Raw genomic sequence first — 26,013 nt, 5'->3', positions numbered from 1 at the left:
GCGGTGGGGGAGGCGGGAGCAACTGGGGGTGCGCCTCAGTGATACCCCTAAAAACCCCCGAGATGTTTATCTGAGGGTATTCCTAGTTAGTTGAAATGCGAGAATTTTTTATTTAGAACACATAAATATTTCTTAATAGGCCTATACTGTGTCATTTTGTTTTAACATAATGTTTTAATCAGTGTCGACAGCATAGGTGATATACCGGGCAAAAAAGCTGTCGAGTTTTAAAATAAGTGATTTTTTATCGGTTTTGAGTTTAAAATAAGAGATTCAGTTTTTCATTATTTTAGGAGGTTTTCATTTTTAGATTTGACCAAATATGGCATTTTTTTTAACACAAGCTGGTGGGGTAGGGTATCTATATCCAATTCATTTTCTATCAGGAATGAAAATGGTATGTCACTATATATTTAAATTGTAAAATAGGAAGTTCAATATTGTTCTGCAAATACCATGATTCTCTGCAGACTTTAAGTTGAAAAGATTCGTTTCCCAATAATGTAATACAGTTTCGTCATTTTAGTGATATCACTGAATTGGTTGAAATTAACATAAATTTCAATGAACCGCTAAACGCTTGTCTATTGTTTGTAGTATTTTGCCGTGCGACTGTCACAATAACTCTCCGAGGCTTAAACATTTCAAAACTGATGTTACAAAATACGACCTTACCTTACCTTAGGATCTAGCAGTCCACTGCAGGACGTATCCCTACTCCAAAGCCTTCAATTTGTTTCTAATCCCCGATATTCTCAGCCAGTTGTTGTACTTAGATCATCTCTCCATCTTGGTTTTCGTTTTCCTCTTTTTCTTTTCCATATACTTGGGTGTCATTCGGCTGTTGGTGGTCCATCTATTATCTTGGGGTTTGTATAAAATATTATGTTCGACGAATAAAGTATTTGGTCTACCTTCAAGATTAAAGTATTTGGTCTACCTTCAAGACCCACCACCCCCCGTTGGGGAGAAAAAAAAATTCAAAAATTTTGTATGTATTTTGTACATATTAATAGACTCTAAAATCGATTAAATAAGCCTTTGAAACCCATAAATTGTCATATTTTCGGGGGTCTACGTCCCTTGGACCACTTTCGAAAGGTTTTTAGCGACGCCCGACCACACCCACATTTTTCTCGTCGAGGACATAAGCCCTCCCGTCGGGGACCTTAGACCCTCCATCGGGGAAATCCTGGCGCCGCCACTGACTGTAACGGAACCATCAAGTACCGTACATGTATTGCCTATCGGATCAATCAACACTGCAAAACTAGACAATCTCCAATATTTTTATTTATTTATTTATTAAGGTATAACACACAAAACAAAACAACAGCCAAAGGCTGAAAACGTTTGTTTACAATCAACAAATAAAGACAACATAGGAAAACAAGTCACAAGGTGGAAAAATACATATCGAAATATCAAAACATTCAAATAATTCAAGTAGAAAAGTTAAAAATTTATATCATATTACAAAAATATATATATATATATATCAAATATATATATATATATATATATATATATATATATATATACACCATATTATTATAATTAAATTTCAAAAACGTCAATTAATTCAAAATTAAAAATACATATAGAAATATCGAAACATTCAAATAATTACATTAGAAAAGTTAAAAATATCAAATGGCTTAAACTATCATGTGTGCACCACGAAATGTAACTTAAGACGACTTGTATGGAGATCTAGGCTGGCAATCAATTGATTCAATTTAAAATAATTTCATGATACAATTTTTTAACAGACTAAAAACATGGATGAAAACGATGGTTTTTGTAAATTATGCTCCCACAATTTAAAAAGTAACAGCCGACCATTTTTTTAATTTATTTGTGATAAAATCCAGGCATTTAGAGAAAAGGCTTTTAATGATTTGAAAAAATTATCTTGTTAAATGGGGATTAGGTGAATTTTGGGAACTTTTATAACTGGATTTTTAGATTATAAACACCATTTCTCGATAATCTTTCGACCAAATTGGTAACCATAAATTAGCAGCAATATCTGATACAGTAATTATTGTAAAGTATTTCTCGAAGGCGCATGGAAATTAAGATCCGAAATAAATTCATGGTCAGATTACTACCCATTACACTTTACTTAGTTTTTGTTTTCCTTTTTAATTTGATAATAATTATGAACATAATTATATGATAATTTATTTCTAAGCTCTATATTTTAATTTGAAATATAGGGGCCTATACATTGTAATTTTTTAAGTAGAAATACATTAACTAACGTGGCTGCAAATTTGTAAATAATACGGTACTCTAAAACTACCACATGCAATGTTGATTGATTGCGACTTTTATCCTTCTTTATCTTTCGGGGTTTTTTTAAATAACCAATAATGTAATAAGTTTTACTTTGTATATACATTTTATTTTAGTTGAATTTACTTCTAGTTTAACTTTTTTCTTATATTCGGATACACCGTGAGGTATTGTCCAGCTCTTACGAAAGTGATAGCCATTAAATTGAATTGAATACAATTTAATTTTGCCATGTTGTTGAAATGACTATTAACGGTATCATATCGCTGTGTACTGGCTGTGTACAGAGCCATATGTGTAATGTCAACAGCGCCCTCATCCGATATTTCCGCGAAGTGCTCTTTCTTGCTCTTCTGTTTCTCTGGTGGTGGTATAATTGTGATAATCTATGTGAGGATAAGATACACATGTTCATTTGGTAAGTCTTCTTAATCATGTTTATCAAAGAAAATTTAAATTCTCTTCCTTTTTTATAAGTAAATATTGATGTTGTGAAAGGTTTGCAATGTGGGTTTTAGGTTGTCATTTGAGGATGAGTATTTAAAATGATGGTGAAATACATGTAAGGCCACCCCGAAAGGTAGCCAAGGCATGTAGCCTACTCGCTATCATCAACACCTTGGCGGCTTGACAACTGTGTCAAACAATGTGTGGTGTGCGGCCTAGGCTCTCCACTCTAGGCAGGTACTGTTGTAGATTTTTAGATGTTTACTGATCAACCACTTTTATTGTAACTCCAAATGCTGCGGAGATTGTTTCCATCTTACTGGGGCAGTTGTAGAATATTTCACCATGGTTGAATTGGAACTGGGCTAGCTACACAACAACCCAACCCTATACGTACAAACTCAGGACGCTGAAGAAGATCGTGATGATGAATAGTGACAACAACAATGGTTATTATGATGCTGAATGGTCCATCGTGTTCTTTATAACCAATTGTTATCTTTGTGACTAAATGGATATCCCATTATTGTTTATTTGCACAGATTTCACTTTTAAGCTTCAGAGGTCTCATGGTGAATAAATCATAATAGAAAATACACCTTGTATTCTGACAATCTTATATACTCAAATCTGAGGTGTTGATTGCTGGAGCTGGTCTGACCTCAACCTGAAAACTTTAATCATGGTATCTTTTGCACTAGAACATGTTGGAACCATACTCATTTCATAATTTATATTGTGTGTTTCAGGCCTGTAACCAAAATGATTTTTGGGGGTTTTGCTGAATCCCACTTTTTGAACAGTTAGTGTAGTGGTATTTTATCATTACCTTTTTCTATTAAGGAAACATTTATGAGTTAAACTTGGCATATAGGAAGCCCCCACCCCTTCACATGAACTTAGTTACAGGCCTGGGTTGGACTTAACTGGATAGTATTAAAATGAGAATTGCCAATGATAAGATTTACTGATGTTGGGAAAAGGGAAAATCTATTCCCTACTTTCCTTAAGTAGTAGCATGCCTTGAAATGCATTCTCCATTGTGAATTGTTATTTTACAAAAAAAAAAAAAAAATTATAAATTTGCTTTTCTCTATACATTTTGATTTTGGAATGTCTTATATAACTTCTTGTCTTCTTCCTTGGGAATTTGATATCATTGTTGGTGTGTCTGCAGTACAAAAATTGACATTGTGCATTCTTCCAGCAAGATTGTGTATGTTACGCTTTGCCTAAACACCCAAAATGAAAGCTATGTGCTCGTAAAAATGAATCAGCTAAACCTAATCCCAATAGAGTTTCAGTTGTAGTTCATGCCAATCAAAATAGTCTGGGAGGACCTCTTTAATCATGTAAGAAGACCTGAAAAAAAACGACGTCAGTGAACTTAGGAGCTTTATGTTACTGTACTGCCCTTTCGTTTGACGATCTGATCTGAAGTTCAGTCATGATTCCGCTGGATGAAACCAATATCTGGTTCTGGGACATTTGCTAGCTTGCTATTAATATTTATTTTTTGGTTTAAAAAAAAAAAATTAATCCATCAATAGATCAATAGATGTATAGATAAATGAAAAGATTTATATAGTTTATACAGTACAGTAAGTAGTTCTACAGTAAGTTACTCAAATAGGGCCACATTATCATATAACCCATTAATAATTTGTAGAGGTTCAGATACCAAATTTTCTGCCTGGCCTAGTAAAATTAGAATCCTTGACAGGGGGCGGAATCAGAGATGTCCGAAGAGTTATAAAAGGGTGGGGCAGGGGGTTAGCAATCGAGAGACATCACTATCTAGAGATTCCAGACGCCTAGAATTATAACTTTTGAAGCAATTTGGGCGATCATAATTTCTTTCTTTTTTTCCCCCCTTCTTTTTATTTACTTTCCAAAAGGGGCTAGGGCTGGCTCGGCCTCACTTAAAATCCGTCCCTGCTTGACTTTTTCAGTGCACACCTTACAGTCGTAGGTAAATTTTCATTTACCTGCTTAACTACTAGCCATCTACCGTACCATCAACCGTGAAAGCATAAGTTATATTTTATACCTCCATTGTTGCATGAATTTTTATTCCAAATAGGAGTTTCAAGGTATAATTAGTGTGGTTGTTGCTCGTATTTTGGAATTCAGTATGTTTGCTTTATATATCCAAGTCAAAAAATATATAGAATAATAAAGTAAGTACATCTTTATTTATTCATCTGTTTTCATAATGTTAACAAAAAATGGTGCTGCTACAGATTTGTGCATTTCGCTAGGATAGCATTAGCATCCATCTACTTTGCCCTATGTATAATATTTAGACCAGATTTCATTTACGATTTGATATGAAGAAGCTGTATATATGCAAAATACTGTATGAATTATATTACATTCAGTGTCTCATCAATCTATTATTTTTTTTTTTTTTTCCCGAATTCTATTTTTACTGTTAAGCGCATTGAGGCTTTAGCATAATGCGCTATATAAGCCAAAATTATTATTATTATTATTATGGAAATTATAACACCAAATTCCATAACAAAAGACTCAAATCCACTTGAACAAAAAGGCCTTTGTTTTATGTCATTCATATCTGATTGTTTGTAAATGAGAAATTCAATGTTAATTAAATTTTGCATATATTTTAGGATATCTCCATAAGGCCCAATAAAAAAAATTATTGGATATATATATATATATTAAAGTAATTTATTAGATCTTCCGTTAAATAAATAAAATGAAAAAAAAGTAGAATATTTGAATAGCTTATTTGTTATAAAGATTTTTTTTCATTAAAAATAGAAAAAGAAGCTTAACAGCTAATCTTTTTTTCATTAAAAATAGAAAAAGAAGCTTAACAGCTAATCTTTTATTATGATCTATAAATCAGAAAAATAAGAAAATGCATAAATTATAGGAACTATAGTTCTTATAATTTATGTGTCTTTTAAAATTACCTCTTTGATTTAACTTCTTATTTATAAGACCAAACTTAACAGGAGCGGATCCAGAGATGTTTAAAAGGGAGGGGGGCGAAAGTTCGGCTGATCGAGATAACACTATCGTAGGGGGTCCGGGGGAAATCCCCGCAAAATTTGTGTGTTCTAAATGCCCGAAAATAACATTTGTGGTGTTCTGGGCTTTTTCTTTCTTTTTTCTCTTTTTTTTCCCTTTTTTTTCCCCTCCCAAAAGGGGGGTCGGGCCAGGGCCAGGCCGGCTCCCCCTAAATCTGCCCCTGCTTGACAATGTACAAGAAGTCTACTCAACATTTTTATTATCACAATAATGTTGAAAATGTTGTAATATGTTATTTTATCCTATTGGAAATAACTTGAAGATGGTAGCAAGTACACTCTGGTTTGCTTCTTATAAGTAACTTATAGTGGTTCAAAAATTCTGCATACATACAGACATTCGTAGTGCATGGCATTGCAGATCATCTTTAATAATTTCTCTGGCCAACTGTTCTGGTAAGTGAGGATTTTCTGGGCAATTTTGTTAAGTTTCATACTACTATACTGAAGGACAATATAGTAGCACCTGGCATTCAGTTGATCTCTCAATCGTTTGAATGGTAGGATCTCTACCTACTTTTGTCCCAATGGTTTTCCAAGGTTAGTAAAAGTGACTCTTTTGTCAAAAAAGTTACTATTTAGTAACTACTAAAAAGTATTCATACCGAACCCATGACTGCCACGCTAAAATGCAATGTGTCAGGTAGCAGCAGAACTAATGGTGGATTGGGAGTTGCACCCAGAGAGAATCTCCTACTCATGGGAAAGTGGTTTAAACTTGTGAAAGAAAATGTAAACAAGGAAATCTGTTTGATGAAATAAAAGGACACAAAAAAGTTATCACAGTTAACAATGTTAAACCTACTTTGCTATATGTCATGAAATTATTGTTCATGTGTTTTTTAGCATTAAATTTTAGTGTTTGTAAATTACTTGCACTTTAACATTTACTTTCAATAACTCTTAATCCACATCTCTCAGGTGTACACAACAGTTACTTAAAGTGTGAGATTTGATGATAAACCAACATTTTTAACACTAGAAAGTGATGCTAACCATATGGTAGATATAAAACATTGTCTGAAGGCCAAGTGAGGAGATGTGTCTTGCCACTTTGTTTAAGTGCTTGTATGTAGATTCTAGTAGTAGATCAGCCATATTGCTAATGCTTCGCTGACCCCTTTTCGGTCTCTGGAGTTAATATTTAAAAGAAGCTTCACTGCCCCTTTTAGTCTCTTGAGTCCAGATTTAAGACGATTGATGTGTCAGTAGAGGAAGTGTACTGTATTGGAAAGGGTTTCGGTGTCATCAGTATTTTTTCATCGTCTTGAAGAGAGTACATATTTTTTTTCTGGTGATCCCCTTCCTTCCCTAATAGACGGCTGTTCCAAGACAACCTAACTTAACAAAAATATAAAAGCAGTTAAGTTGTTTTTCCATGGGATGGCTGTAAGAGTGCATTGTAAAATGTTGATTGTTGTCATTTGAGATTACTTTTCATTTTCATTAATGAATGTTATTCTCTTCCCCCTAGTTGCAAATTTTGATTTGGTATATTTTATACTAATCTGATGAAAATCATGGAAAAAACTTTTGAAATTATGTGCCAACTTCTTTCTGATAGTAATACTATACAGTAAACTGGGCAAAAATGTTTTTGAATGGTCATTAGGCCTAAAAAAAAAAATTGTTTGTTTGCCCTCCAGTGCCCGCCCCTAGCTCATGGAAAAATAGGGGCGGCGTTTTAAAAAAATGGGGTTTTTTTTCAATTTTTTGTTCACAACTTTCAAAAGTGATCTTTATTTTTCTCCATTTTGCAAAAGAGAGTTGCCTAAATTTGGTGTCTGATGTAAGGTAACGCCATTCTAGGCCTAAATTCATTGCAAAATTGATTATGGGTTATTATTTTTCAGACTGATGAATACCCTTTGAAAAACAAATAGTGAGACAGGGTTAATTGCAAGCATTGGGATTTAATATTGGTGACAGGAGAAAAAAAAAACTAAAAAAAAAAAAATGTTATGTACCCGCCCCTCCTATACAATTTTCAGCATTAAAGGGCAAACAAACAATTTAGGCCTTATACTGTACCATTGTAAATGTGTCTGCTTTTATATACTTGTTTCGGTTGTTTGCTGCCGTAATTTATTTGTTCATGCTTAAGTCTACGAAGGCAAGTACTGTATGTTCATTCGGAAATGTTAATTAATTTTTGAGAATTTTCCATATTTTACCATTAACAAGTTAATTCTTTATTTAAAAAAAAATTAATTTTCTATCATAGTGTACATGATCGCCCATTACTGTTTTAATAAATAAAATTTTCCCTTGTACCGTACAGGATTTTTCTTTCAAAGAAACTGATTGGACGGCCCGATGTAGTCAGTCGGTTGTTACCAATTTTTGATTGTGACTCAACCCACCAATACAAACCAGAGCAGCCATGTTTAAGAAACTCAGGAAGCAGCCAAAAGATGTAAGTTACTGATCTACAAGCTTGTGCTTAAACTCTAGCTGTTTTCCTTTAGCTACATTGCTTAAAATTGTGTGCAATTTGGCCTAAATCCAGTCTGAAAATAATTTAACAACTTAAATCTGGTTTGCAAATTACATTTTTTTTTTTAGAATAGTTTCAGCGAAAGTTAAACGTGATAGCCTAAATTGTGGGAATTATTGATAGTGATTTTGGCAGATTAGAGAGGAAGCTTGCTTACTTTGGGGGGCCAATATAACAGAATTGACACACATGATTTTAATTAAATTATTATGTGCAATCTGTTAATTAAAGTTATTCTTTGATACTTTATCAATTTGTTTTTAGTGTAATATAATTTTGTAAAGAAATTAATATGATTTGATATAATTTTAGTGTCCATGCATTTCTTCATAATCTTACTTTTACAATAGAAACAAATTGTAACAGAAAATCCACTAAAAATATCACAGTATATTCAATAAGTTTTAACAAGCATCTCCACAATTCCTAAATAGTGTAACATAAGAAATATCAATCTGCCTTTAGTTGGTTTGTAAATTTCCTCCAAATGGGAGGAGACTTTTGGTCAAGGATATCAAATGCCCAGTTGTAAACCAAAATTAAATCAAGTGTTCTTTTTGAGTTTACTGATTTAACCGACCGTGCAGCAGTAATTCATGTGTGATTGTTTACTTGCTTCCTATATTTTAATTGCTTAAGTACCTTAACATGATTTCCATTTACCTTACTATTGATGTTACAACAAACCCATTTTGTTCCACTGTTTTCTAGAATAGAGTGTTATAAGCCTTTTCCTGCCTAATTCACCCATACCTGACGAGGCAACAATAAAATGTTTTGTTCCCTTCTGTTTGGTGGTGTCAAAAACTCCAAAGGCTAGACAGGTGCCAAATTTAGTCAATTCAAATTTCCCACACCATAAAGGCATGTCAACATACTGTCAAATTCTACTATATTTGACAAATATTAATACTAATAGTGTGGACAGAGCCGCTTCTCCCCCCCCTCCCAAATTTTTCAAAGGTCCACATTTCTTCCAAAAAATATTTTTTCTAGGGCCTTTTTACAATGACATAAATGAAAAAGCATTGATGAGGTACCAGCAATGAGTCCAAAGACATTGCCAGTTGTGTGATGTAATCTATTTCAATTCTAGCAATTCTGAAACTGAGCCTGCCATCCGCTTCAGGCTGGTGGTGCTGTAATCGATTTCCCTGTCTGCCACTGAAAAGGTCCAACAAATTATAATCACGATCCACCCAGAAAAAATCCTGGATACACCCCTGCAGATGTCCCTAAAATTAACATGTGACAGCCTTCCATATTTTTAGTTGGCTTGCAATTTAAATAATTTATAATTTAAATTAAATGCTCGTTAAAGTGAACTGTCGTATTATTTGATGAGCGCATTTTTGAAGTAATTGAAAATTATTTCGCCACTTCTTGCAATATAGACTCAAATTAAAAAAATTTTTTTCCAAACCAATTAGGAATTTCTTTGTGAAACAGTACCTCTTGTTTCTTTGTGAAGATCACAAACACATGTATCATCACTGCATGACAGATCCAAGGGACAGAAAAATTATCATGCTTATCATAACTGGATATGTTGTAAATGCATTGTTTTACAGCATGTGTTTACTTCATGTGGTTTTTGTACTCCTTCCGGTTTGCTCTAGGGAATGGCTTCAAACTGAGCAAGGGAGCCATACAATATGCTGTACGAATGAATGATTGTTACTGTATATATTTGTCTAAAGAATTAATTATCTTTATGTTGTACATGTTTGCTTATAAAGGTAATAAGGTATGCATTTTAAAGATATGTTGTTCAGCCGAAAAAAAGGAGTGTATACATGTTTTTAGATTTTGTAAAGTAATCAGTTTAATGTTTTCTTAGTTACAGTAAATAACATTTAACAGTTAATTCAACAGAATTTCTTTATGATTCGTTATAGTATAACTAGCAAATTCTTTTAGCTGAATTGTTTCTTAACCACGGTTTTCATTGGTTTGAATTACTAGCATACTGTACATTTGATATACTGTATTTAAAAGTATAACCAAATTTTCTTTTTATGCCTGATTCTATCATTCCTTAAAATTGTTCCTTCAGCTCAGCACCGTCTTGTACAGTAAATTAGTAGGATGTGGTTAGTATTTACGGTCAGTTTTATGCTATCAGTACTAATCAGAATGCTATTTTAGTCTATTACAATAACATGCTATATACACAGGAAACTCCTAAGTATTAACTGTAAGGCCTACATGTACAGTAGGTAAAAAATAATATGCTTGAATTCAACATTAAAGGAAAGGCTTAAATGTTTTTTAATTGGGATCAAGAACTCAGTATTGTCGAGGTTTCTACCATGTTTTTAAACCCCACTCAACTTGCTAACCCCCCACTATACATCGTTTCCCCCCAAGCGTCATTCTTGGGATTATATTGATTTCCTTGCTAATTATAATATTGTTGGTAGTTGATTAAAGGGGCATTAGTAAAGCCGTCTTGTATATAGACCAACGAGGCATGAAAGAAAATCAATAAGAAATACACAAGGCTCAGCAGTCCTCCTATTTTCTAATACGTTAAGCTGTAAAGAAAATAAATCATGTTAAAAACTTACTATGCAGCTGGTAAATCAATTGCTTACAATACATTGTGTGAATGTTCTCCAGGGTTTTATACCACCATTGCATATCTAGTGTATATTTGACAGGACTGAAAGATATAGATTTCTATAAACACAGTTGCTCAAATAGTATCAAATCAGCTTCCAATGAGAAACAAACCAAAGAAATGTACTTTTCTATGATTGATGGATTTACTATGAAAAGCTTTCTACTGGTCACCAACCAATTGTAGGATCTATGCAAAGAATAGAAATTTGGTAATATGTGCATAAATTTATATTAACTGTACATTAATGTAGCATTATCAGCTAACATATGTTCCTCGTCATTTAAACAACAGACACTGTTCATATAAAACTGTATGATGATAGACCCCACCACTACAATTTACTACAAGTTTTTTTTGTTAATCTGTAAAATACACAAAAACTGAATTATGATTATTGGAAGGTTGGCATCTACTACTATAATATAGAGAGATGAACTCCTCCTTTCTCACTCCCTTTTCCCGTCCCTTCTCCATTTTCCCACAAAAATGGGTTGTGATTGTTGATGGTGCTCTTGTACTATACTTGTAGTGAAAACAATAACAAACACTTTGTATAGTGTTGTATGTTTTTTATAGTGTTAATCAACTAATGGAGAACCATAATGTACTATTACAGAAGGCAATCAAAAAGGTCAATGGACTGGCAAACAATATTGTGACATGTAAACCTAAAATTGTAACTGAATAAATATGATTATACACAAAGGTTGAATGATGAGAACAATGATTTCAGGTTGACTGATCTGATCTATGGTATACCAAGAAATCAGAAATCCTTTACTACAATGAAAATAAACCAAATGAGACTCAAAATCTAGGTCACTGGCCCAATTTCTATTACATTTTCTACACTTTGTATAAAATTTATTTATATCCCATTAGAGGTTTGCATATAGTTTTACATTTTTAGGTTAAGAAGTATAATATACTTACACTTACAGTAAAAGTCATTTCTTATCAAAACCAATAGTATGAATTAATAGGCGTATTCTAAAAATAGACCCAGCAGTGACGGACATGTTTAGTCTTTTGTGCAATGTTCAAACGTAAACATAAACACTATAGAAAAAATGCATTTCAATAATTTTAACACTGGTAATATCTTATAGAAGCAAATCGTACATTTATAACAAGTATCGGTATTGTATGGTGATAATTAATTATACATTGGTGGGTTTCGGATAAAAAAGGCCACAAGTATTCACCAAAGCCTTGCAAAAGATACTAGCAGAGTGAAGAAAGAAAATTCCCTTTTACCCTCACAGTGTGCAGTTTCAACCACAAAAATAAATTGGCTGTACTATCTTTCATATGATAAACTATAGCCAAAGTAATTTGCTAATCCTACAATTTTGTGTTGATCGAACTTTCACTATTAATGCACCACTATCTCAGAACTCTTGACGTCATTAGAGTAACGACCACCCACCGACAACCAATTTAATTTCTTCAGTAAAAACAGAGGCTGTAGATAAACATAAACAAAAATAAAATGAAAAACAACACTGTAGTTTAAGTAAAAGTATGTATACAGTAAACAATTATGGTAAATAGTCATTAGTTATATTATAAACAAGTACTCTTAATTGTTTACACGAATTTTAAAACTACTAGTTTGGAAAAAAGAAAATAATTAAAATTCAAATACAGTAATCTGTTTTCTTTTAATAATTAAATTGATGTAATTATAAAAGTAAACTTTTCCAACCAAGTCATATAAATCAAAATTAAGGAAATCTGTTTATAAAAAGCAACAAATGACAAGCAACAAATCCTTCAACCATAGCAGCTGGTGGTAACATTTTTAATACATAATGTTCAGAATTTATAATCATCATAGAAACTTGATCCAGGCACAGTTGCTCTAGTAAAACAATAAGCATAAGATATCCGTACTGTACTGTACATTGAATTATTAATTAGGTAAATATGCATGTAGACAAACTATCCATATGATTAAGAGCTGTTCAGTAAATAAGTACAATAATAAACTGTGTACATTAGAAAGAAAATGATAGATGAGCAGTTGTTACTTTTAATGCACAGATGAATTTTCAGTGGGCGCAGTTACTGTAGTTCAGGGGCCAGTTGAGGTTTTGACTATCAACCTGGTGTCACAGTTTAATAATTGAAATTCAAATAATTTGTTTATATTCTTTTAATTAATTAAATTTATGTAATATTTAATAGTAATCTTTTGCAGTAAGTCATGTAACTCAAAATTAAGGAAATCTGTTCATAAAAAGCAACAAATAAATCCTTCAACCATACAGTAGCAGCCACTGGTGGTAACGTTTTTAATGTTCAGAATTTATGGTCATCATCGAAACTTGATCAACCTGGTGTCACAGATTCAATTCCCACTTGTTCGTGGACAGGGCACTTTACCTACATTTGCCCAGTATGAGTGCATAGCATAGTACTTTTGTGTACTGTATATGGCCACAAGACCTCCCCAGGGGTACAGAAGGCTACATTTGGTGGCAGTTTGCCAAAGTACAGTACTTACATGTTGTCTAATGACCAGAGGGAATATTTTCTCCCCTTTGTTCATTATTTGGGAATTGGTGCTATAAATGTGAGATATACTGTAGAATGAAAGGTTTTAGATACTGTACCAGTTATTAGTACATTATTATATTGAGTACAGTATACCTGTACCTCTAGTCTTGAAATCTTGTCTGACTTTACAGATACAGTACAGGCATTCTGACCACATAAAAGTATTGGTAATTAAACATACTTATTAATTATTGTATCCAAACATGATTATAGAATTCCCATGTAAAGTAATAAATATCCACAAGACAAATACACACAATAAATGTTGTGGTGCATGAAGATGTGGACTGTTGCATAACTTAGCAAACCATGATTGGACATCAGTCACTCCCGAAGTTATGATGTCGGATGTCTTTGTAATTTAATTTAAAAATTGTTCAATACTATTGGGATATTGCCGTGTAGTTCTTCCAGTTTACCATATCGCTGATTGTTAAACATATTGAATAAATTATTTGAAAGTGGTCAGTTTTATTACGGCGTGGTTTCATTTTTGAATATATTTTTAGACCATTGATTTGAGCTGGAAACTAGTAGCCTGATTGAGTATAATAGGGACTTGAAGTGAAGGGGTCATATATTACCTTATGAAATCCTGCATTTTAAAATTAATACCGGGTACTTATGAGATGCGATAAGATGAAGATTTAATGAAGCTTGTGATATAAGACATCAGCATCTGCTTTGTGAAAGTCATTGTATTAAAATAATTTAAAGACAGATTAAAGGTTAAAGTAGGAATGGTTTTATATCATCGTACTACAGTAAACACCAATCCACTCCCTAAGCCTCATATTGAGATTTAATTTTTGTAAAGTATCGTGCAAAAACAGTTTTATTAAGCATTTCTAGAGTTTTGGTCTTCCATTTTGGAAAGAAAAGTCAATCAGATGCAAGTCAATATTAAGAGATGGCAATAACGCTAAACAAACAAGTATTTTTACAATTTAAATTTATCTTGCTTATATTTTAATTAAAATTGGCATGTTATATCAAGAAGACCAGACAAAGTTATTGGATCATTTGGTTTTAATTAGCTATTTTCAACATCTGCAATATGCCATCAAGAAATAATTTATACAAATATTAATTAAGGCCACGATTCAACATTGCTTTGAATTTAATTGACACAAAAAAAGATCAGATAAGTTAATTGAATATATAATGAGAGATTAATTACTTGCGGAGGAAGCTCAAATTTGAATTAATTAATACTAATCACTCCAGCAATACCGTAGATGTTATTAATAACTGTGTTATGTTGTGGGATTTATTTTTAAAAAAACACATAATCTAATCACATATAAAACAAGTTTAAAAATTGTAAAGATTAAATGTTTTATTGAAATTGTCTCGCAAGATTGGCAATAGTACTATAACCTTCAATTAAAGTTATTAAATTATGTTTCTGTAATGAATGAACAGTTCAAGATATTAGGATTGAGTAAAATTACTGAACTTATAAATTGCAAGAATTGGAAAATTGAATCAAGGTAATTGTGAATTTCCTCTGTGGACAATACAATGTATCCAGGGACTTTATATATTTGCACAAAAAAAAATCAAGAGTGTAGGCTTATGTAGAAGCTGCCCCATGTCTATAGTGGATTTATTCATCAGTGCTTGTTAGAATATTATAAAAATCATAACCTTTCCATTATTTGATTGGCTGTAATTCTTAATTTAAAGACTAGAACTGTTACAGATAACCATTTGATTAAATTATGTATTTTGCATGTAAATTGGTAAACATCCAAAGATACAAAATGTAGCTTGTTGTTAGGTATAATGCATTATATCTACTGTATATACACCAACACCAATAAAATGCACTCTGCTGAGAAGTTGCTGTAAGCAGCATTTAATCAAGCCAAGAAGACCACTATGCACTTCACACTTTTACACCAGTTATTGTATCACATCTATGGAACATGACATACAGTACTCAAATGTCTGTAGAGAAATCCGTAATATTGCTTTTTTAATTAGCCCTTTTGCATTATAATCTTCCACGTGCCCATTTCTACTTGTGGTTGGAGAAAGACAACTGTGGGTAAAATGCGGACACAAGTAAAATTCACAGAGAGGAGTTTAACCGAACCTCAAATTGAATCATAACAATTGTACAGACATGCGGACACAAGTTAAATTCACAGAGAAGAGTTTAACCTAACCTCAATTTGAATCATAACAATTGTACAGAAAACTACATTCTAACTATATTAATTTAATCTGATGGCATGGACAAAAAGCTGCCTAACATTTTGCTAGAATTGACCTTTTTTTGATTCCTACTACTTTATCCACTGCTCTTTACATAAACTTTTTCATTACTCGCTCACATGCTTTCCCGTATCTCCTCTCTGTCCATTTCTCAGGCCTTTATAAAAAGTCATCTGACAGATTAACTAGGACAGAAATCACAACAGCATGAAGTTCAAAATGCGTAGGACCGTGAAAGTGAACGGTGCATGAATGATACATGGAGCAATTGATGCGCTTTAATTTCATTTCCTCATTTTCATTTTCTCCAGATTACCGTGAAGATTACAAGCTCACTATCTTCTCACTAACACTGATTAGTCTTTTGTACTTAATTGTCATATAAGAGCATCTTCTCCACATATGGTTTCTGACTAATTGGCTTGAAAATTACTAACAAATTCATCTTCAGTTGTCATCAATATTCCTGTTACTGGCGATCTTATTTTCTTTAGCAAACAAACAAAAATGCTAGTTTGTTTTTCTTTTTGAGGTCAATATCAGATGTTGAATTTTTAGTCATATTTGTTGAAATTTAATCTGGCATCAAAGTATTGCATTTTGCATTATCTACTGTCATTCTAAAGCTATGTTTGTTTGTTTAGGACTGTTCTAGACACTTAATAATTACTGTACACGGCACAGTAATCTACATTCCTACATATAGTAAATGCATATAGGCCTACTACTCTATATTGTTGTATTTATATTATGTGAGTATTTCTGTGGAAATAAACTTGGCTGTATCCAGGTATAGTAGCTGATCATTAAAGGTTCTTGCAGTTTGTCTACACATTTATTTTGGAATCCTACATTATTTGACAAATACCATAAAGTGTGATATGCCCATATTCGGGTGAAATATGACATGACCATGCCCATACTGTACAGTATATGGCACATCACACAGATTTGTCACATCAAATTTGGTAGTGTGGACTGAGTTTTAAAAGCAACATAATTTTTAGCTACTTCCAGTATTCTTACTAAACATCTGTGTATTTTGGATAGAAACTTCCTACAATTACAATTGCAAAAATAATACAGTATTCCGAAAGGTCCACTGATTAATCTCAGATAAGATAGTATAATACATACTCCAAGTATCGAAATGCACGTCATCAATATTGCACGGGATTCAATATTTCAACATTAATTATGTCATCATCAGGAATTCCTGATGATGACATAATTAATTATGAAATATTGAATCCCGACACGATGACGTGCATTTCGATACTTGGAGTATGTATTAATACTATCTAATACAGTATTCCAAAATATAAATTGATTTGATAATTATACTACATGATTTAGCTCGTCAATATTAATTAGATCATATAACAGAGTATTTTTTGATACGAAACATTTCCAATAAAAGACAGATTTAAAAAAAATAAAAATCAGTTTTGTTAATTTACAGACATTTTACTGTGAAACCCATATTGCCTGCCAATTTGCAAAGAATACTTACACTGCAGAGCAACAATACACATCTGTTAATTTTTTTTAGGGAAATGGTTTTATTCTAATTTTTAATTGAGGACTAATAACTTACTCGTACAAAGTGATTTTGTGTATGTTTATATTGTTAAGTTTATTACTCAATACTGACAGTGGCTATGGCCAAACATCATTGGATAATTTTCCAGTTGATAGCATGGTGAATTTAGCATGCATAAGAGTTCACTGTTACAATTCACAACCAAAGATAAAAGATGAAAGTATGTATGAAATTTGAATCCAAGGCTAAATACTTTTATATAGACTTCTAAATATTTTTTATACTAGGTAGTACCTGATAAGCCTTACTAAGAAGTATCCTTGAGTGTTCTTTAAATGACAATAAGAAATCCTAATTATCTCTACCACAGGATTCCTTTTCGGTTGATTGTGTATTCAGTGGTTGAACAAAAGATCTATTGAAATGTCCCATCTTAGAGAACATTAGGGCCTCAATGTATCATTATTTCTATCATCATTGTTTATGAGCAAATGGAACGAATATTCTATTCCCTGGGGACACCTAGGTGGAGCTATTCAAAGTACCTTGTTATATTAAAGGGACACCTTTACATTTTAAAACCACTGTCATGGTTGAAAGCCTAACCTAACTGTTGTTGCTAAGATTCCTCACATACTGTAAAGGTGCTTCCATTGAGAGTTACAGTACGTATTACAGAGTGAGAGGAATGAAGAAACAGAGCTATTTTAGGAAAGCTGGCTAATCTATTAAACTGATAACCCAGTGTATTAAGTATTACCGCGTTCACATTTCTTAGGTCGCTCGCTAGCGAACGATCGGCTCACGAGTCGGGCCTTCATGTGAACAACCGCTCAAGAGCGGTTTTTGTCGTGGGTGACCCACGACAAGCCGCTCTCAAGCGGCTCTCGATGTAGCTCGCTCTCGATCCATGTGAACAGCCGCTTGCAAGCGGGTCGCCAGCGAGCTGGGACCTCTTTTGTGTGAAAGCCAATCAGATACAAGCATCTCTCCGGGGTCAAAGTAAGGGAGGAAAGTGTGACTTCACGTTTCCTGGCTGGAATATTAATATATTGGATATATAATATATTTAATATATAATATTAATAAAATATAATATTATTACAGTATATTGGAGTTAAGAATGGCGTGGTATTTAACCATATACAAACTTGAAAATCACTTTTAATATAACAACAATAAATCACATAATAACTAAGTTTAAAAGTAATATTACTCGTGGATATCGTATCGTACATTTCTTCTACAAACATGATTTAATGACGTACGTGTACGGCGGTGTACCGACGCCTAGGCCTACGCTCGGAAGTTTTTAAAATGCAAATTTTTATAACTTAATGATTCGAAAATAAAGGCGAACTTACAATATGATATAGATTTATTTATTTTCAGTGGCTTTCCGAAATAAAACGAGAAAATGCAATATAAGTTATAGAAATGCGTTAAACTTGCCGGTTTACCACAGAATTTGGAACATCGGCGATCGCCCAAAAATGTCAGGTGGGGACCGTTGGAGGATCGTCGATGCCACCTCCACCCAGGCCTAGGATCAGAAATCACAGGCCTAGCATGTCGACAACCAATTGGGATGTGACGTAAATCTGTTTCCGGTCGCCTCGAAAGCGGTGTAACGAACGCAGTTTGGCCATTTTTTTTTATCTAACACAATCTCACTCACGACCCAGCATCTCAACCGCTCGCGATCGATGGGACATGTGAACGTGGCTTTAATCACACCAAGATTCTATATATATATAATGCTCAACATTATTTGCCTCGGTTGTCGTAATAGAGTACATACTCAGCACATCGAGGGAGTATCCTATAATCCTACAACATAGTAATCAGTGTATATTTTAAGTTCAAACCTACTAGTTACCCAATCTGCGAGGGATAGAAATTGCAAAGTACCTTTATGAAGGAACACAAATAAGTGACAGGTTTGGAGTCGTACCCAAACCTTTAGCATGGAAGCCTGATGCTTTACCGCTGTACCATATGCTTTCATGTAACCCATGTTTTTTTTTCTTTTAGAATACAACTCTACCTAATGACAAATTGTCAGTTGATAAACAATGTACTGTACAGTAATTCTCATTTTTGTTGTAAGGATACAGTAACACAGTATTATTATTATTATTACCAATCATCATATTGTCACATAAAAGTCTGACGTTTCCTTCATCAATGGATAATGATTTAACCATAAGGTTCTACCCACATAATTGAAGTGGTTAATCAGTGCCTAATGACCTTTTGTCTCTTAATTAGGGGACTGATATATGAATATAAGTTGATTAACTTGTTTGAGAGATGATCTTGATTTAACACTCCTTTAGTTGTTGGTGGTGAGATTCAGTAAACTATTCCAGGAAATGATACTTGTTTCGCTGAAGTAGTTTTATAAAGTAATGTACAATCCACCCACCAGATAATTCAGTGGGACATATTTCTTTGATGATGTAGTTTTAGCAAACAATAAAAAGAAGTCCTGTACACCCACTAGGAATTTGGGTACATATTTCTTTGCATTTGAGATTATATAAATCCTCGGACCTTGAACATTGACACATATTATTATTCTACGAGGATTGTGGCTTCATATGTCTGACTGTCCATGTCATCTAAAAACTCAATGGCCTATTTGAATGAATGATATTATCCAACAATAATTAACATTATCAGATCAGAACATCACTAAAGAACTAGGGAAAGTGCTACTGTACTATTCTAACTTCGCTTGTATGTTTAAATGTTGTTTAAATTTGGCAGTTGGTAAAGGCATGCCACCAATACCAACAATACCAGCTTCATAGGACAAAGCATGTTCAAAAACTAGCTGAAAATTAGGGATTAAAAATAGATAATAATGATAATTACTATTATTCTGCAAAGTAAAAGTACAATCTTGCCAGGAACAAGAAGTAGGCATGAACCCAAACAATACACTTCTCATACTCCATCATCAAAAACAACAGAAATGCAGGAAAAAAAGGAACATTAAAAAGTTTAACTGATTAAAAAATTATTAACTAAGTTAAATTTAAAACCCCAATTTGAAGTTACTGTACAGAAACAAGCACAATTTGAACTTAATAATCCAGATTTTTGTAAAACAAAAATATAGAAAGGTATGTAGACACCTAGTTAACATAAATAGCTCTCTAACTATAAATAATTTTGCTTAATTTAAATTGAATTTAATTACATCCCCACAGAGGAAGTGCAGATTGTGGAATCATTGTCAACTGGTGACAGATCTGAATTTGATTTTTTTTTTAAACCAAAAAAGCTGGTTTTTTTTGGTGCTAAATGCTTTAACAGTTGTTAATAATTCTTTCCTGTATTGAAGAGGTTTTACTTTACAAAATCAACATTTCACATTGGGGAATATACACAGAAAAAAGAATGTTTTTTATATGATTGTGAAACTGTTTGAGATTGTCAATTGGTAAAAGATCAGAATAAAAATTAATTATAAAAAAGTCACTGTTTTTTTCTTTAATTTTTTTTTGTGCCATATGCTTTAACAGTTGTTTATAATTTTTTCCTATATTTATTGAAGAGCGTTTACTCTACAAAATCAACATTTTACATTAGGGAATATACAGAGAATATAGTATTTTCATATGATTGAGAACATACTACAGATTAAAATATTATAATTTTAAAACTCTGTGTCTTACTGATTTCACTCTGTGTTTCGTGAAATCTGTAAGACGTGAATTTCAAAGTAGCGGACGTGAGTTGCATAGTTTTAGATTGCTTCAAGGTGAGGAGACCGATTGTCAGACATTAACATGCTCTTAGTGTACAGTATAAATGCAAAGCTGCTTGCTTAGAAACATTTGTGAGGCGATAAAAATGATTGCACTGTGCATATATAATCTTCATTGGTCATCAAACTGCTACTAGAATGCTATTCTGCATAGTATGCATAATGAACAGATTGCTTTAAATAAATATTTTTTTTAACCAAAGTTTAGCATGTTTTATGTAGTGTGGGGTGGCAGCTGCATATTCCTAGAAAACAAACTAGGCATTCTTGCTACTACTGAACTTCATTAGAAAATGCTCAGCACTATAAGTACCAGGTGGATGTACAAATATACTATTTGGAAAAATAAATATCCGTTTAATGCAATAAATAGATGATCATGTTTGTAGTTGAATTCAAGGTACACTGCTAATAATATTATAACGACATATTCCCCAGGCTACTAAAATTGTGATTACTACAGTATAGTAATAATAATGATAATAATAACAATTATAGGCCTAGTAACAATAATAAGAATAATAAATCTGCTTTAGGATTATACAAATGTTACATGCTAAAACATAATTTTAAATTAGTTTAAGGATTACTATTCAGCATTTTTACTATATTTCTAGGTTTCCTATTTCTACGTTTAATTGGCCCGTGTCTCGGCCACAATATTTTGAGGCCAATATTATTTACGAACCCAGTTAAACTTATTTACTAGCCTATTTCAGCATGCTAATTATTACATTTAGGCGGCGCTTGTTGTAGACTGGCATACACGGTACCAACGCTGTTCTAACATATACAGTATAATTATCAGTCATCCTGAAGCAAAAAACAAATATTCAGGGGCTCAATCCACCTACACATGTGTATTGTAGAAATGAAAGGAAAGTGTAAGTTTACACTTGGCATACCCATGGGAAAAGTTGCAAACAGTTTGCAAGTTGTTCTCAGGACCAAAAATACATTTTGTTTGTTAATAATATATTAACCTTGAAAAGACCATTCAAAGACTAGCACTTGTTATTTGGCTCTCCAGCGCGTATGTTAAAATAATGTTTATTTTGTTTGCCTTCTATGTATTGTATTCTAAATTCTCATACCCTACCCTGCTCAAAATAGACAGCCAAATAATAGTCTAAGGAAAGTAGCAAATTCACTAATTTTACAAAAAAGAATGAATATTTGGTTGAATAAAGCATCCTTTTTAGAGATTTTATTGAATATAATTGAATTTAATTAAAATTGAATTTATGGCAAAAACTTCTAAATCTATTTTTACAATTACTATATACTATAGGCATCATGTTCTATCTATTATTAATCTAAAAAGATATGCAAGTAGAGTAGAATACTAGATTAAGGTGTTTCTTAGTGTTCATGCTTATCATGATTCAATAAATCTAAAGCTATTTAGCTGACGTGGACTTTATACAATTCAAGTAGCTATAATTCATTGCTGCGAAGCAGCAATTCATATTCTTGACAGCAATTTGACCTCTGAAAGGTCATTATCAAAAAACAAGGGCCTAAGACGACTGAAAAGCAGAGTTTCCTTCTTTCGTTCTGCCGGGTAAAATCAATTACTTTAGGCGACGTTTGTAGACTAACCTACTCGTACCAACGTCCGCATGTCGCGACGCTGGAATATTACTATTCAGCGTTTTTACTATATTTCTAGGTTTCCTATTTCTACGTTTAATTGGATTTCTTTAAAGTTCATATCAATGGAATGCAGCATGAGTTGCGGTAAAAATTCAAACTTGTGCTGAAATACCATGTATGAATTCTAAAATCTATTCTAAAAAATTATTCAAATACAAGTTTCATTCAGTATCAGTTTGTATTTTGAAGAGACATGTGACATGCATGGAAGTTGAGTAGAATAATTTAAAGCTACAGTAGGTTCCAGAAGAAAAACATTGATACATTGTGTACAAATGAATTTTCTAAAGGGGCATTTTTCTACCAGGTTTATAAGTACACACAAAAATCAGACATTCCTCATTATTTTTTTTACAACAACATATCAAAATTTTTCGTTTTTCCAGATTTAAGATGCTCTTTAATGTCCATACTTATTAAGTAATGAATCGAAAGCTCATGTCCTTAGCTGGACTGTGATATACTGTTCTATAAGTTGAGTACAGTACAGTATTCAATCAGTAGTAGACAGGTAATAATACATAATTAAGGTCATATTTTTAACACAGCTACGTACCATTGCCAATTCACGTATCTTTCTTTACCCTCAACACTGATCGCCTGGGGTTTTTCCTGTTTATGTTCACAACTGATTTACTTTGGACCTCACAATGTGGTTAAGTATACAGAGTACATAATGTGTTTAATATTTAGGCTGGCAATTCATGAAAATATCTTTAATGCTAGTTCAATTTGTAGAAGCGTACTTCCTTACAAAAGATGATTAAACGTTTTCTTTATATTTTTCATTTGTCTTAATTAGCCCCACATGTACATACATGAAAATATATTGTCCTCAATTTTACGTACAGCGAGAAAGTCCCTGTTTGTATTAGTGGAAGAGTCTAATGTGTACTGTTTTTTGTACACTTTCTGTGTGCCTTCATCAATTAATAAAATCAATTTCATGAACAGGTGTACACGTTGTTAATTTAAATTACAGGTGATGTTGATGATGATCATGCCTTCTCACCTGTAATTGGGGATATCCTCATCGTGGATAATGATCTAAATCGTACCACAGTAGAAAGTATAATGACGTGTATAATTAATAATGGAGAAGTTTGTACAAAAAGATAGCTGTAGTTTTAAATTTGATTAATTAGAATAATATTCATGATGTGTACAGTGCTCTATTCTGAACCAAAGTTTTACAATAGACAAACCCCAAAATTGACAAGTCATGGTAGTTGGCTCGAACTACTATGATTTAATTTTTCTACCATTAATTTTAAATATTTAGAGAGGAAGCATTAAATCATAAAAACGTTCACTGTATTATTAAGTAGTTGATTCGCCGTTCTAAAAAGTCGGTCAATAGGTCAACAGTCAAAGCTACTAACTGTAACTGCGGGATACATGCTCTGGTGAAGATGACTTTGCAAACTACAAAGAATTATGAGATTTCTTTGTAAGTAACCCTATAATCCTAAATATCTCTTTACATGATTAAATAATGTACAGTACAGTGTAACTAAATGTTTTAATTAAATTTTTTAGGATGTTTCTATATTTTATGACAAATACAATATTAAATTAATTGACTCCATTTAGCCTGTAAAGAATAAACTGGTTAAGTATTTTCCCATTCTAATTATTAAGATTTTAATAATGTACTTATGTACAAATTTAATTAAAATTTATTAGCTTAACTGGGACTATATTTTAATGCCTGTTGAATGAAACATCCGAAGCTCCTCTTCCCCGATAGGGTGTGAATCAGTGCGTAACCTCATACTTTCTATGTCTACTGACCTAGGCTGTACTGGTTATGTGACCATGACATGCAATTTATAAGAAAGCAACTTCAAAAGGTTTTTTTTAGTCACCAAAAGCATGTAATTCCTTATCTAGGTCAGATCAATTTCACGTCATTTCGTCTGTACCAGTATGTGTACTTTCTTTTTGAGACCAGGTCCCATGTACAACATCAGTGTAACATTTTCTAGCACAAAGGAAATAGTTGTGGACTTCAGGTGAAGTTCACTGTTGTCATGCTATGAATCAGTCCATAAGAGGTCTGTAAAAGTTCCAACTTTAGATTTTATCCATTAAGTGTGTGTTGCTGTATTTGAATTGCTGTACTAGCTGGGGCTTAGTGCGGCTGAGGTTAACAGAATTGTAGAGATTGATATCGATACTACCGTATTGATATCAATATATTTATTTTATATATTTTATATACATTTTATATATTTTTATTTTATATCATATATTTTAAGTTAGCTTGTATTTTGAAATAGTTTGAATTTAGTTATGATATATGGTAACCCATAGGATGAATTAATTTGTATTTAAAAATCTACTAACTATTTAGTAATATATATAATATTTTTAGTTTTTATTTGTTTAAAATGTTTTAAAAAACATATAAAGTGACAATAGCAAATAAATTTTACCTGGTCTTAACATACAGTACTGCCACAATGTATTAATTACATAATAGTCTGTTTAATTTCTTTTAAAAGTGTTTTTATTTATTTAATTATTTATTTTATTTTCTCTTTAAAGTGAGCACTTTCAGTGACGTACAGTAGCACTGGTTTTACAAGTGGATACCATTGTAACAAAAACCTTTACAACATTAAGGAAGTGCTCATTCTTCCCAGGCACCATCCGTCTGTTGAATAGCCTGCCTCAACATGTTATTAACATCTATCAACACATTCAAGGACTGCGTATCTGATATGCACATCCGTTAATTTTCTTAAGTGTTACATAATTAACCATCAATGCTGTGCGAATATACTCATATAAGGCTCATGCACAATAAAGATGATGATGATAACATGAAAAAAAAAATAATAGAAATGCAAATCAGAAATAAAAATCAAAATGAACAGTAATTAAAAGAAAAATATAAACCTAAATACAAAGAAAAGAACTTATAATTAAAATATTATAAAATATTTTGATCTGGTCCGTGGATTGAATTTATTCAATGTGAATACCTAGGATCACATGCAAATGTCTAAAAGGCTAATTTCCAGTGGAAATTCTGTTGGTGATTGGGAAACACACAGGGAGCCAATCCCCTACTCGTTTTCAAAGAGTGCACTGCATTCTTCAACATGCATGCATTACATATGACGAAAGATGGTGTGCATTACCTACCAGGAACTGTATGCTTATTAATTTATTAATTCAAACTTTTATCAAAGAGAAATTATTTGTTATTTATAGCTTAGTTTTATTAGAAACATTTTCAATTCAAAGAAAAAAATCTGAAATCTAAAGTTAATAACAATGTTTGCTGCCCTCTATTGTTTCTGTCTCTTATAC

The 26,013-nt window shown here is 32.4% G+C and overlaps 1 protein-coding gene across 1 annotated transcript in view; it reads left to right on the top strand.

Annotated features, from left to right (window-relative positions):
* The first annotated feature begins 2,653 nt into the window (after positions 1 to 2,653).
* Positions 2,654 to 26,013, top strand: part of LOC117122560 (ankycorbin-like) — a 46,540-nt gene continuing 23,180 nt past the window's right edge. The window contains exons 1-2 of the mRNA XM_033268166.1: positions 2,654 to 2,719; positions 8,089 to 8,223. Of these exons, the coding sequence (XP_033124057.1) occupies positions 8,191 to 8,223 (33 nt within the window). The 5' untranslated portion in view covers positions 2,654 to 2,719; positions 8,089 to 8,190. The remainder of the gene's footprint in view (positions 2,720 to 8,088; positions 8,224 to 26,013) is intronic.

Source organism: Anneissia japonica, unplaced genomic scaffold (genome assembly GCF_011630105.1).
Source record: "Anneissia japonica isolate Jap-2015-1 unplaced genomic scaffold, ASM1163010v1 scaffold1889_len2455224_cov183, whole genome shotgun sequence".
Classification (NCBI taxonomy): Eukaryota; Metazoa; Echinodermata; class Crinoidea; order Comatulida; family Comatulidae; genus Anneissia; species Anneissia japonica.
The sequence above is the reverse complement of the archived record's forward strand: the minus strand, read 5'-3'. Positions and strand labels throughout refer to the sequence as shown.